Here is a 15,201-nt window from a genome sequence, read left to right as displayed (position 1 = left end):
TAATTAGACATATGTATACACGATTAAATACCAATTATTGTTCAAATAATGAATATCATTTATGCTCTGTCGGCGGTGGAGCATCTTTAAGCATTGATGTTACTATGTAAATATTTTTAACTGCATAGGGGTATGAAAGAAATTTTGTTTGCAAACTGTGTGAATCCGCGTAGTGTTTACTGACCACTGATGTTTACAATAGAAATTATATCTATTATTACTGTATATTCTCAGTTCCTTAGTTTGTCGACCACTGATGTTTACAATAGAAATTATATCTATTATTATTGTATATTCTCAGTTCCTTAGTTTGTCGACCACTGATGTTTACAATAGAAATTATATCTATTATTACTGTATATTCTCAGTTCCTTAGTTTGTCGACCACTGATGTTTACAATAGAAATTATATCTATTATTACTGTATATTCTCAGTTCCTTAGTTTGTCGACCACTGATGTTTACAATAGAAATTATATCTATTATTACTGTATATTCTCAGTTCCTTAGTTTGCTGACCACTGATGTTTACAATAGAAATTATATCTATTATTATTGTAATATTCTCAGTTCCTTAGTTTGTCGACCACTGATGTTTACAATAGAAATTATATCTATTATTATTGTATATTCTCAGTTCCTTAGTTTGTCGACCACTGATGTTTACAATGAGTAATTATATCTATTATTACTGTATATTCTCAGTTCCTTAGTTTGTCGACCACTGATGTTTACAATAGAAATTATATCTATTATTACTGTATATTCTCAGTTCCTTAGTTTGTCGACCACTGATGTTTACAATAGAAATTATATCTATTATTACTGTATATTCTCAGTTCCTTAGTTTGTCGACCACTGATGTTTACAATAGAAATTATATCTATTATTACTGTATATTCTCAGTTCCTTAGTTTGCTGACCACTGATGTTTACAATAGAAATTATATCTATTATTACTGTATATTCTCAGTTCCTTAGTTTGTCGACCACTGATGTTTACAATAGAAATGGTATATCTATTATTACTGTATATTCTCAGTTCCTTAGTTTGTCGACCACTGATGTTTACAATAGAAATTATATCTATTATTACTGTATATTCTCAGTTCCTTAGTTTGTCTGACCACTGATGTTTAACAATAGAAATTATATCTATTATTACTGTATATTCTCAGTTCCTTAGTTTGCTGACCACTGATGTTTACAATAGAAATTATATTCTATTATTATTGTATATTCTCAGTTCCTTAGTTTGCGACCACTGATGTTTACAATAGAAATTATATCTATTATTACTGTATATTCTCAGTTCCTTAGTTTGCTGACCACTGATGTTTACAATAGAAATTATATCTATTATTACTGTATATTCTCAGTTCCTTAGTTTGCTGACCACTGATGTTTACAATAGAAATTATATCTATTTATTACTGTATATTCTCAGTTCCTTAGTTTGCTGACCACTGATGTTTACAATAGAAATTATATCTATTATTATTGTATATTCTCAGTTCCTTAGTTTGTGACCACTGATGTTTACAATAGAAATTATATCTATTATTACTGTATATTCTCAGTTCCTTAGTTTGTCTGACCACTGATGTTTACAATAGAAATTATATCTATTATTATTGTATATTCTCAGTTCACTTATCTTAGTTTGTCTGACCACTGATGTTTACAATAGAAATTATATCTTTATTATTGTATTTTCTCAGTTCCTTTTTTGGACAACCACTGATGTTTACAATAGAAATTATATCTATTATTACTGTATATTCTCAGTTCCTTAGTTTGTCGACCACTGATGTTTTACAATAGAAATTATACTATTATTATTTATATTCTCAGTTCCTTAGTATTGCGACCACTGATGTTTACAATAGAAATTATATCTATTATTACTGTATATCTCTCTTCAGTTTTCCGATAGTTTACACCACTGATGTTTACAATAGAAATTATATCTATTATTACTGTATATTCTCAGTTCCTTAGTTTGTCGACCACTGATGTTTACAATAGAAATTATATCTATTATTATTGTATATTCTCAGTTCCTTAGTTTGCTGACCACTGATGTTTACAATAGAAATTATATCTATTATTACTGTATATTCTCACTGATTTTACATAGAAATTATATCTTAGTTTTCTCAGTTCTTAGACCACTGATGTTTACAATAGAAATTATATCTATTATTATTGTATATTCTCAGTTCCTTAGTTTGTCGACCACTGATGTTTACAATAGAAATTATATCTATTATTTTGACTGTATATTCTCAGTTCCTTAGTTTGCTGACCACCGATGTTTACAATAGAGACGATATGTGTTATTACTGTATATTCTTTGTCAGATTCTTATAATTAGTGATGTACGTCCAACACTTCTGTGTTGTCGTAGCTATGCGATTCCGTCTTTGCATGTTACAGAGTTAGCTCGCTCGCGGATAGGTACCTATTCTTACGTCAATTTTGTGTGCGCAATCCACGTCGTTTTCTCCAAAAAGTATGACGTCACGCTCTCATACATATGACGTCACAATCAATACCTACCCACAAGGGCAGTTAACTCTGTAATATGTAAATGCATAGTATATTCGATTTTCTTAATTATTCTTCTCTCATCACACAAACAACGTATGTGCATGATAATGTCGATGATATATATACCCCAGTATAGTAATGATATAGTGATGGCACACAATATTGTCATAAATTTACACATAACATAAATAGGAGCAAATCAAATAAATAAAAAAACTTAAAAGTGTAGATCATCAAATTTTGATTGGATTCACAAATTACCTGAACATCAATGATTGCTTATAGATCGTTTACGATCATCGCATAACTACCTCCTGTCCATCAATGTTTGTCTTTCACCTATGTAACTGGAAGTAACAATTTCTTTTTGTGATCTTTTGTCAAAGAAGAAGGCGATAGGTCTAGTTCCCCGGATCCCGGATGCTACATCTCTAAATATTATTACATCCCCGGATGTACTACAATACTGCCCCGGTGTGGTCGATATAGTTATCCAGGGCCCCTGTGGCTTGCATGGCGAAAGCAGTAGATATACCTCCGGCAAACATGGCGGGGACAGCAATGAACGACAGCCAGGCCAACAGCGCCATACCAGATAATCCGTGACCACTGTAACCATGGCAACAGAAATGTTTTTTCACTTTAAAATGATTAAAATTTAGACATTAATTGATAAAGACATATAATAGGAACCATACTATGTCGACATCAAACATTATAATTAATAACTATGTTATCGTAATAATATATTTACTTGCGTGTAGATGATATGATATGTAATATAGATGACATCTCTGCGAGGAATGTTTACTGAAGGAATTCCTTAAAGTTAAAAATGAACGCTAGTGAAACTGGGCCCGAGGAACACATACCAATGGCAATGCATTCTGATTTACTTAAAAGTAAAGTCTTTATTTGCTATCCTAATCTAAACAAGTCATTGATAAGAGCGCCATGATACAGACCAGTGAGTGCAAATACGAGCGCCATGATACAGACCAGATGAGTGCAGATACGAGCGCCATGATACAGACCAGTGAGTGCAGATACGAGCGCCATGATACAGACCAGTGAGTGCAGATAAGAGCGCCATGATACAGACCAGTGAGTGCAGATACGAGCGCCATGATACAGACCAGTGAGTGCAGATACGAGCGCCATGATACAGACCAGATGAGTGCAGATACGTGCGCCATGATACAGACCAGATGAGTGCAGATACGAGCGCCATGATACAGACCAGTGAGTGCAGATACGAGCGCCATGATACAGACCAGATGAGTGCAGATACGAGCGCCATGATACAGACCAGATGAGTGCAGATACGAGCGCCATGATACAGACCAGTGAGTGCAGATACGAGCGCCATGATACAGACCAGTGAGTGCAGATACGAGCGCCATGATACAGACCAGTGAGTGCAGATACGAGCGCCATGATACAGACCAGATGAGTGCAGATACGAGCGCCATGATACAGACCAGTGAGTGCAGATACGAGCGCCATGATACAGACCAGATGAGTGCAGATACGAGCGCCATGATACAGACCAGTGAGTGCAGATAAGAGCGCCGTGATACAGACCAGTGAGTGCAGATAAGAGCGCCATGATACAGACCAGATGAGTGCAAATAAGAGCGCCATGATACAGACCAGTGAGTGCAGATACGAGCGCCATGATACAGACCAGTGAGTGCAGATACGAGCGCCATGATACAGACCAGATGAGTGCAGATACGAGCGCCATGATACAGACCAGTGAGTGCAGATACGAGCGCCATGATACAGACCAGTGAGTGCAGATAAGAGCGCCATGATACAGACCAGTGAGTGCAGATGAGAGCGCCATGATACAGACCAGTGAGTGCAGATACGAGCGCCATGATACAGACCAGTGAGTGCAGATACGAGCGCCATGATACAGACCAGTGAGTGCAGATACGAGCGCCATGATACAGACCAGTGAGTGCAGATACGAGCGCCATGATACAGACCAGTGAGTGCAGATACGAGCGCCATGATACAGACCAGTGAGTGCAGATACGAGCGCCATGATACAGACCAGATGAGTGCAGATACGAGCGCCATGATACAGACCAGTGAGTGCAGATAAGAGCGCCATGATACAGACCAGTGAAAGCAGATAAGAGCGCCATGATACAGACCAGATGAGTGCAGATACGAGCGCCATGATACAGACCAGATGAGTGCAGATACGAGCACCATGATACAGACCAGTGAGTGCAGATAAGAGCGCCATGATACAGACCAGTGAGTGCAGATAAGAGCGCCATGATACAGACCAGTGAGTGCAGATACGAGCGCCATGATACAGACCAGTGAGTGCAGATACGAGCGCCATGATACAGACCAGTGAGTGCAGATACGAGCGCCATGATACAGACCAGTGAGTGCAGATACGAGCGCCATGATACAGACCAGTGAGTGCAGATAAGAGCGCCATGATACAGACCAGTGAGTGCAGATACGAGCGCCATGATACAGACCAGTGAGTGCAGATACGAGCGCCATGATACAGACCAGTGAGTGCAGATAAGAGCGCCATGATACAGACCAGATGAGTGCAGATACGAGCGCCATGATACAGACCAGTGAGTGCAAATAAGAGCGCCATGATACAGACCAGTGAGTGCAGATACGAGCGCCATGATACAGAACAGTGAGTGCAGATAAGAGCGCCATGATACAGACCAGTGAGTGCAGATACGAGCGCCATGATACAGAACAGTGAGTGCAGATAAGAGCGCCATGATACAGACCAGTGAGTGCAGATAAGAGCGCCATGATACAGACCAGTGAGTGCAGATGAGAGCACCATGATACAGACCAGTGAGTGCAGATAAGAGCGCCATGATACAGACCAGTGAGTGCAGATACGAGCGCCATGATACAGACCAGTGAGTGCAGATACGAGCGCCATGATACAGACCAGTGAGTGCAGATACGAGCGCCATGATACAGACCAGTGAGTGCAGATACGAGCGCCATGATACAGACCAGTGAGTGCAGATAAGAGCGCCATGATACAGACCAGTGAGTGCAGATACGAGCGCCATGATACAGACCAGTGAGTGCAGATACGAGCGCCATGATACAGACCAGTGAGTGCAGATGAGAGCGCCATGATACAGACCAGTGAGTGCAGATAAGAGCGCCATGATACAGACCAGTGAGTGCAGATACGAGCGCCATGATACAGACCAGTGAGTGCAGATACGAGCGCCATGATACAGACCAGTGAGTGCAGATACGAGCGCCATGATACAGACCAGTGAGTGCAGATACGAGCGCCATGATACAGACCAGTGAGTGCAGATAAGAGCGCCATGATACAGACCAGTGAGTGCAGATACGAGCGCCATGATACAGACCAGTGAGTGCAGACCTACCTCGTGCATCCTGCCCCTAGGCGTGCCCCGAACAGGAGAAGGAATCCCCCGAACAGAGCCATCGGGAGTTGTGGCCCCTTACTCGTGTTGAGTGTGTCTGACGAGACTCCAGACAAACAGGCACCTACCACCACAAACGACACGAAGAATACCTGCAAGGGAGGTAACCAGGAATCATTTCATTTACATCATGTTTACTAAACTCAATGTTTCAAACATAAATTATCTAGAGCAGATAATCTATCTTACATGTGATGTAAGACAAAGGTACTGATGAAGCCGACGATCCTATTTCTTTCATACTACAAATTCAAAATGGGTCAAATCACATATCATGTTTTTTATCAACTTACCTGCCACCAGTTTCCGACGCCTGACCTCCTTTTCGCCAAATAAGGAAATGTTTGAGCCAGTTTATCCGTGATCACCCATTGTGATACTATGGTGACGTAACTACTGCTGCCCCCTACCGTATCCTTGACAACCAACACCAGGGGGACCTGTAGTAGGCCAATGAAGGCACCTGTAGGAGGACAAATGGATGTTGTGTAATTTTATCTTGAATGTTATCAAACTTCAGTTATCACTTTGTATTCTCTTCTATGAGTTATTTGTATTACTATTCATGATCTCAGTTCATTGGCCAATTTCTGATAATGTATAGTTCCGTCTTTGGATATTGCAGAGTTAGCTCCCTTGCGGATAGGTATCGATTGTTACGTCATTATTTTGTGAGCGCAATTCACGTCGTATTCTCCGAAAAGTATGACGTTATGCTCGCAAACTCATGACGTAACAAGCAATACCTACCCGCAAGTGCAGATAACTCTGTAACATGCAAATACAGAATACTTTCCGTCGAATCTGTCCATCAGCATTTGGTGTAACTCTGATAACTTAAAACGTACATCAGTAGGCAATGAAGAATTTTTAATGGAGTTACTTCCCTTTCTATAAAAAATATGAGAAATTCCATTCTCAATTGAATATGATGATGTACATGGTCTCTATGACCTTTTTGCACTGGAAATCGATATGATTGATATTCTGCTTGCTGGCAACTCTAATAATTGAGCACTTAAAAAAACATCCGTCATACAAATGTTTATCGCTTATTGACATATAACATCTCAACTTCATTCATCCTTGAGTAACAACATTTAAGATTCATTCCTCAATAATTGATTGGAACGGTTCAAATTTAACATTTCAGCGGATGGTGAATACTAAATTTGAATAAAAGCTGTCGTCCTCTAAGCTTTACCTATAACATGATACAACTAAAACATACGTATTGACTTTATCAAACCATACATTGATATAATGTGGTCATATTTGGTGATCCGTTCTTGTGGTCCTTATATACATAAACTACATCTTCTTTAATTATACGCAGCATATTCGTAATTTGGAGGACTTGGTTGTATTATGATCGAACAATGACGAGAAAATCGTTCTGCAATGCACATGTTCTACTATGTATAAAAAATTGACATTTTATCTATATACAAGACCATTGTGATCTACGGCAGCTGAGTCATAACGAGGCTTTTACTGCTATCAATTTGTTATCACAGGGCTTTAACATAAATCATCATTGAATAATGATTTGGCTGAGACAAAACATTCCGCCGATGTGCCAAAATATAAATGAATATAGTGTATAAAATGTATGATACATAAGTATACAAATAAGGTGTATACGTCATACCTGATACATATAGTATACAAATAAATTGTATTAGTCGTACCTGATACATATAGTATACAAATAAAGTGTTTAAGTCATACCTGATACAGACGGTGGCCATCCCACGGCTGTCACCACATTAGCACTGGCTGGGTTTTCTCGCTATAATCCAAACCACAACACAGATTATAATTAACGTGTACGAAAATCTTAACGTGTCATATTTATCTTAGTACTGTAAATCGACTTAGTTTTGCGTGTGATGCTTTCTCGTGGATTTTCACGGGATATAACAAAATCGCGAAAACAATTCGCCGCGAAACTTTTTAATATAGAGGGCCCAGTTTCACGAACATTTTCTTAACTTAAAGGAATTTCCTAACTTAAAATTATCCGTAGGAAACCATTACAGAATTTAACTTAAGATTTGATTCCTTTGTAATGCTTGTCTATGGGAATTCCTTAAGGATGTATTCTTCTGAGGTTTCAGTCCCGTTGAAGTCTCGTTTCAACATAGACCAAAGAAGTTATGAGATTTTCAAATATAATTTATCAGTATATGTAGCAAGTTGCCAGATGCAAATTTTGTCAAAAAATTACATTTCTATTTTTAGTAGATTATTTTATACGGGGATTTTAAGAAATGGCCCATTTGGCGGCCATTTTGAAATTGTGTCTTTTTTTCGCTTCAAGTAGAGCCACAGTTTTACCATTTTTTCCTGAAATTGTTTTTACTTAAATCATCACTGCGCCATCATTTTTAGCTGTATTTAACTAATTTTTGCTGCAAATCGTTACTAGCTTAGTAGTAATTAAAATATTTAGCATTAATATGTGAAATGATACACTTTTGTGACTTTCTTTTTACATTTAATGATAATTTTGGCACTTTTATTTTTTTCTCTAAAATACTGAAAAATAACAAAAATTCAAATAGGGCAAAAAAGTAAGCACACGGACCCCCAATTTTCTTCCTGATTTAGAAAGAACAACCGTTTCCCTATTGATATGCAAAATAATAACAAAAGTTTAATACCAGAACTTTTTCTGTAAAGGGTTAAATTTGGCAAAAATGGCTGCAAATGGTGCATTTTTTAGCTCAAAATTAAGGGGTAGGGGTAGCATATGTTGTTATTCTGAGAAAAAATATTAGTCTATTTGATCAAAACTGATATATTTTTAAAGAAGACTACTAGAAAATGAATTCTACAAACATTCATACATATCAAACACCCCATTAGGAAATTATGGCTTTAATCTCTATCTTATATGGTCAAAACGGCAAAATTCCCATAAAATCCAATATTTTGTCAACTAGGTATCTTTGAGTGACAATAGCTCAATAACGAGCACACGAACATATGTTTTTTCTTCCATTTTCTTTTATGGTATATACTCCTTTTTCCAAAAATCTATATGAGAAAAAAAGTTTAATACAAGAAAATTTTGACTTCTCAGAGGTGTACATCCTTAAAGTTATGGAATGTTCGTGACACTGGCCCCAAGTAAGTTAGAACTGTAAAAGTAGCTAGTTGGTGAAATTAAATCTCTGCGAAAAAGTCTTTAAGCATAAAGACACGGTAAAATGAGTAATTAATCTTCTTTGTTATAACAGGTTATTATTAATAAGGACTATTTTCATTATCGAAGAGAACTTTCATGAATCGTCTTTCTCTTCATCATCCATTCCACATACAAGTTTTCGTTATATTGATACTTTGTATATTGTCCTATTCTCGTATTTTAAAGACGATGATGGAACAGATAAAACAATAACATAGTAAGATTAACGAATTAAATGCTTCTCACCAATGAAAATCATGTTTATTTAATTTCTTTTCGTTTTGACCAATCAGAATCCATGTTACACTTACCCCCATAGAAACGAGGTCTTTGTTCCAGGACCAGAAATACTCGATCAGGGCCACGATCACTAACAGTAATATAGCCATGGGTAGGGCCAGCAGTATGAAGGGTTTGTCTAGTGACGTGTGTACGCTAAAATCATACAATTATAAATATTTATATATGTAGGTATATTTCCATCTAAACACACATTCAAAGCTGACAATGCAATTTAAAAAGTATACATTTGGGATAAAAAAAATAATAAAGGTTTTGTTTCAATATTTTTTTTCCAATTCGTTTCTGAGACAACCCCTTGCGTTTCTAAGGACAGGCAGTCGCCATTTAGTTTTAACTCTGCTCGGATACACCACCGGGTACCGACCCCTATATATGCTCATAATGAGGCTTGAAAAGGCCCTTTTGGTGTCCTTTCCATGCCAATTAAAAAACTCGTTGTTTGAATCCGGCGAGTGCAGGTAGCGGACAATTGTTGGCAGGTTGGTAATCTGTGACAATAGAAAAAACAAAACATAACTTCCTGAAACAATCATTCTTGTAACTAAAACTAATTTATTTATTAGCTTATTAGACAAATGACTCCCTTGTTGTTTCAATTGTTCTCACATTTTTTGGGAATACTTATAAAATTGTGTGTACTATCTATATCCAAGCAGCAAAATGTGCACATACTTTGGGGATTTCCACCATAACCAGGTGATGCTGTAGTTTTGTTATCAATAACCTTCTTATCAAGTGCCTGGAGGGAGACTAGTGGTCAGTGTTTAGAATATGGACGGAAAAGAAATAAGGGGTGTGGGATTTTAGTTTCATGTTACAGAGGAATGTTGTGAAGGGAGTGTAATCTATTCTATACATCACAACCATTTCAGCATTGGATTATGTATTCAAAATTGTAAACTTGTATATAATTATATATAACTCTTCACTTGTTAAGTTGCTTATCTAAAGTAGGCTTGATCGTATGCAGCCTGATTATAGCAACATTAATTATAATTCAAAAGGAATTTTCTGTACTGATATATAATTTGAAATTTGCTCTAATGCTGTTAAAAGGTACTTCTTTATTAGAACTTTCAAACTCTATATCATATCAGACAAATAACTTATACTACTTATGAAATAATGTTATTATGTCTGTCGATGTTATTCAAACTTAATCTTTCCTCACCATCTACGGTGTATACGTACACTGACCATGTGGTAATGTTTACATGCAGCAGCAGAGGCTGGCCACTATAACCACCCCAATGTTTAAGTAGGACGTTCCCAGCCTTTCAAAAATAATATATTCCGTTGTTGCATGTACATAATGCGCATGTTTTATAACATGTTAATTATCTACATCTACATGTACCACTTTCAACCTGATCACAAATTTTGTGAAATATGTTTTTGGCATGTGTAATAGTACTGATAAATTGGCAAAGGTTTAGCTTTAGTTTGAACATGGAAATGGAACTATAAACATACACCAAACAATCTGTACATCACCACAACGTTAAAACAGATATAATATCATTATTACTGATCATTAACTAGTATATTATAACAAAAGTAACTCTACTTACAATTTTGATGTGGTCTTGAAGTAATTCTTCCTATATGTCAGCAAAACTCAATATGAATTCATGTGTGCTGGTCAGCTCCTGGTCAACTAGCTATAGAGTGTGGTCCAGATACAAATAGATGGGGTTGGTCTTGGCGGGAATAGTCACGTGACTCATAGCAGATGTGGATAATTGATAGTGTCCGCCAGCGGAAATTATCCGTGTACACGTAATGGTATAAGTATGACCAGAAGACCGAGTCAAAGATGCAAACATTAAATTCAAGTAATGAATCTCGCAGATACACACTGAGGATTAAGACAAAAAATAAAATAGGCCTAGGAAATAAAGAAAAAAAGTGTTTTTTTTTTTAATTACATCAACTCACGGTCATTAGAGAAATTTCTAGCAACTGTGTGTAGTACATAACATTGTTTCATTATTTTATTGAAAGTTTTTTTCTGTCACACGTCGCATTGGCCCAATGAAACTGTATTGGGAATCGGCCAATTTGCCAATAATGGGCCAACATTTTACCAATGTAAGCAGGCCAACCATTGGGCGTACAACATCGGACCAATACATAGATTTCCGATGACGTCACACTACTTCCGGTATGTTAAATAGCCGCCATATTGGAGGTGAAAATCAACAATGCGCATCGTTTGACCTAGAACTATATTTCTACTATTAATGTATTCAAAATGGTGAACTACTGTGCGATGATTGGTTGTAACAACACAGGTGGGAGGGACAAAGTTTCTTTCTTTCGTTTACCAGCAGTTATCACTTCGCAAGGTGAAAAGACACAAGAATTAACAGAAAAAAGAAGAACGTTGTGGTTATCTAAAATCAGTAGAGCTGATCTAGCACCATCGTCCTACCCATACCTGAGGGTGTGTTCTGAACACTTCGTGTCAGGTAGGCAATGCTACTATTTATGATATATGCCAGTGTTCAAATGTAATCACATACGGTTAATCATGTACATTTGTACCGTATGAAATAGACATAAACTTCAGCTTGATGAAGGTGGTCAGTGCAATATGTAGATGTAGATGTATGTCACTTTACATACTGTATAACGTGAATATATATTAGCGTTAGGCCTACACCCTGTACACGAGTACGTTCACGCGACAATTGCATTATAAGTATGAAATTGACCCATAGATATGACAACCAGTCTATTTCAATTTCTCGTACGTAGATTTACATTTTAACTTCGCTGGAATCATAATTCAAAATGACTCAAACGTGAATAACAGTACTAGTTTACAATATATTGATAAATAACGACACTATGCATTGAAGACTTGAAGTACGAATTACAAATTTAATATATCAAAATCTTCCAATATAATGAAGGAGATTGATTAACTGATAGATGAAAATGTAAAATGCAAGTATTCAGATATACTGATATATCAATACCAGCTGGGTGCCAATTAGATATGAAAATTATTTAGATGATAATTCAGTAGTTAATTTTGGCTGTTACTGTAAACTATTGACATTTGATCATTAACTTCTTTTCAGGAAAACCCTCTAGTCTATATCCTGAAAACTCCATTGACTGGGCTCCTTCTTTGAAGCTGGGTCATCAGAAAGTGAAGCTGACCAATCCAACCCCAGAAAGAGGATATCGGCTGAAGGGCAGAGTTCAAAAACGAAGAAATGTGGAAGCAGCACAATCTTTAGTGGCACTCTTCAATTCAAAGGAGATCATGACTGTTAATGAAGAATCAGAGGAACCTCATTCAGATATCCAGATGGACATAGTGGACGATGATGCAGATAATGAAAAATCAATGCAAACTGACCTTTCATCAGTTACAATTAATGGTATGGAGAATGAACTCAACAGACTGCTTGTTGAAAATATTGCCTTGAAAGAACAGCTTGCGGCTTCTTCAATTTCGGAGGAAACTTTCAAATTTGACGACGAAAAAGTGAAATATTTTACTGGATTGCCCTCATTTGCTGTTTTGATGACATTGTTTTGGTTGGTTGAACCTGAGCTCTCTACCTCACACAACAGTTCTTTAACAAAATTTCAGAAGATGATGATTCTTGTGCTTATGCGCCTGAAATTGAATTTGCCCGTGACATATTTGGCAGATAAATTTAAGGTATCAGCTTCCACTGTCTCAAGAACTTTCTTAAATACATTGAACATTATGTACATGATGTTGAAGCCACTTATTTATTGGCCATCAAAGGAGGAACGAAGAGAGACAATGCCTATGGAATTTAGGAAGTACTTTGGTCTAAAGGTAGCTGTCATTATAGACTGTTTTGAAGTCTTTTCAGAAAGGCCATCTGACTTGACAGCACGAGCTCAAACCTGGAGTTCATACAAACACCACAACACAGTGAAGTTTTTGATTGGTATATCACCACAGGGCACCATCGTGTTTATCAGTGATGCCTATGGAGGTCGTGCTTCTGACAAATTTATTACAAATGACAGTGAATTTCTTGACAGGTTGGAATATGGTGATTTAGTTCTTGCTGACAGAGGATTCGATATAGCAGATAGTGTCGCTCAAGCGAATAGTGAACTTAGAATTCCTGCATTTACAAAGGGAAAGGATCAGTTGGCTGCAATCGACCTAGAGAGTACCAGAAAACTGGCACATGTCCGCATCCATGTGGAAAGGGTTATTGGCTTAGTCCGAAATAAGTACAAGATCACGCATGACACTTTGCCCTTGGACTATTTCAGCTCGACTGATGAGTCAACACCTACGATTGATAAGATTGTTACCGTTTGTTGTGCACTGACAAATATGTGCAAATCTGTTGTTCCATTTGATTAGAAAATCTTCACTGCAGTACTTATAGTGTATTAGCTACAGATGGATATTGGGTTGTCTATCTCCCCTTTGCAATTATATTAAAATGTTCTCAATACATTCAGACATATTCATTGTACTATGAACTTTCAACTAACTTATAATTTTCAGATCACTTGTTTTTAATAGAAATATATTAATTACAAATGTGCGTACAACTAAAAGTTGAACAGATTTAATTTGTCTGATAGTAAGATTTAATTTTCAGATTCTGTACAGTACTTTATTGTATTTTGATATTGCTGTAAAAGGTGTGTACTTGCATTGTGTAACAACCTATAGCTATATTAAATTGTCAGTGTCCAAATATAGAATATTGTTTTCCTTTCTTCTCAAATGAAACCATGGACCTCAATTGTCACATAACTGATTCATTTTATATTAAATGCATTATTGTTTGTGAAAGACAAAAAAATCATGAGCACCAGTATTTGAAGTATTTAAAATTTTCAAATCTTTATATATTTTTAATGTATATTTGAATAAGTGGTGTGATAATCGAGTGTTCCTCAATTTGCTTTAATTAAAAACAGGCACTTGCATTAAATTTTAAAATGTAATGAACTCCATTATATTACTCTTTAATGCACATGCCTGTGGTTTTGACCTACAACTATATCACCCCTGCATCTAGTGTTGACTTGTCCTTGTTATCGGTTATAAACTATATTTAATTGTTAAGACAACCAATTTCCGATAATCAATTATGAAATGTAAACATTGATGATCGTTTCAAAAGTAGAATTTACCACCAAAATTGATCGGTTGCCACAAACAGATTACAAATTTCATTGATGGTGAAATTTCAACAGATTCCCAACACTACCTGCATCAATCCCAGGATCATTATCACTAACAGACTAAGAAACAAAATTTAGAAAGATGTCTGTCATATCCTTGTCTTCCTCACAGGTTTATTCTTATCTGCCCTTCAAATTCCTTTGATCAAAAATATTGCAAGTTTGAAAATATACTACAATAATATTTTATTTTAATGTTCAAGCAATGTCAGAAAGTGGTTACCCTACAAGGAATAGTAGGCATGAATTGAAGTATTGATCATGAACAGACATCTTTCTTACTTTGGTCTCTATTCTAGAGGTATTTATCAAATGATAAGTTAGTTAATGCTCCAGCATTTTAATTAACAGTACTTTTCCAAATCCCTTTTTCTATTGCCAAAATCGGGCAAGTTCTTAAATGACCATATGCATAATAATAACTTTACATGTAAGTTAATTTAATAAATTTGTAGACAATACATGTAAATATAA

The 15,201-nt window shown here is 36.5% G+C and overlaps 2 protein-coding genes across 2 annotated transcripts; one reads left to right on the top strand and one right to left on the bottom strand.

Moving 5' to 3' along the window:
• Positions 1 to 2,228: 2,228 nt before the first annotated feature.
• LOC138312081 (probable transporter PD_1892) lies at positions 2,229 to 9,746 on the bottom strand. Its single transcript, XM_069253143.1, has 5 exons — positions 9,528 to 9,746; positions 7,755 to 7,815; positions 6,317 to 6,486; positions 5,964 to 6,115; positions 2,229 to 3,162 (listed from the first exon to the last, which is right to left on the bottom strand). The coding sequence occupies exons 1-5, from the start codon at positions 9,603 to 9,605 to the stop codon at positions 3,012 to 3,014; spliced, it is 612 nt and encodes a 203-aa protein (XP_069109244.1). The 5' UTR covers positions 9,606 to 9,746; the 3' UTR covers positions 2,229 to 3,011.
• Positions 9,747 to 11,687: 1,941 nt separating this feature from the next.
• On the top strand, positions 11,688 to 14,234 carry LOC138312080 (uncharacterized). The gene is made up of 2 exons (XM_069253142.1): positions 11,688 to 11,990; positions 12,609 to 14,234. Exons 1-2 carry the CDS (start codon positions 11,774 to 11,776, stop codon positions 13,889 to 13,891), a joined length of 1,500 nt encoding a protein of 499 aa, XP_069109243.1. The 5' UTR covers positions 11,688 to 11,773; the 3' UTR covers positions 13,892 to 14,234.
• The last annotated feature ends 967 nt before the right edge of the window (positions 14,235 to 15,201 follow it).

This window comes from Argopecten irradians, unplaced genomic scaffold (assembly GCF_041381155.1).
Source record: "Argopecten irradians isolate NY unplaced genomic scaffold, Ai_NY scaffold_0200, whole genome shotgun sequence".
NCBI classification, from domain to species: Eukaryota; Metazoa; Mollusca; class Bivalvia; order Pectinida; family Pectinidae; genus Argopecten; species Argopecten irradians.
This window is presented reverse-complemented; position numbering and strand designations above follow the sequence as displayed.

What these genes read in the sequence shown, in the direction of transcription:
- LOC138312081 (XM_069253143.1), bottom strand. Translation starts at nt 9,605, where the DNA reads ATGGCTATATTACTGTTAGTGATCGTGGCCCTGATCGAGTATTTCTGG. An exon ending in AAGACCTCGTTTCTATGGGG is followed by an intron (nt 7,816 to 9,527) that starts GTAAGTGTAACA and finishes TTTGGATTATAG; the next exon opens with CGAGAAAACCCAGCCAGTGC. An exon ending in ATGGCCACCGTCTGTATCAG is followed by an intron (nt 6,487 to 7,754) that starts GTATGACTTAAA and finishes GTCCTCCTACAG; the next exon opens with GTGCCTTCATTGGCCTACTA.
- LOC138312080 (XM_069253142.1), top strand. Translation starts at nt 11,774, where the DNA reads ATGGTGAACTACTGTGCGATGATTGGTTGTAACAACACAGGTGGGAGG. An exon ending in TTCTGAACACTTCGTGTCAG is followed by an intron (nt 11,991 to 12,608) that starts GTAGGCAATGCT and finishes ACTTCTTTTCAG; the next exon opens with GAAAACCCTCTAGTCTATAT.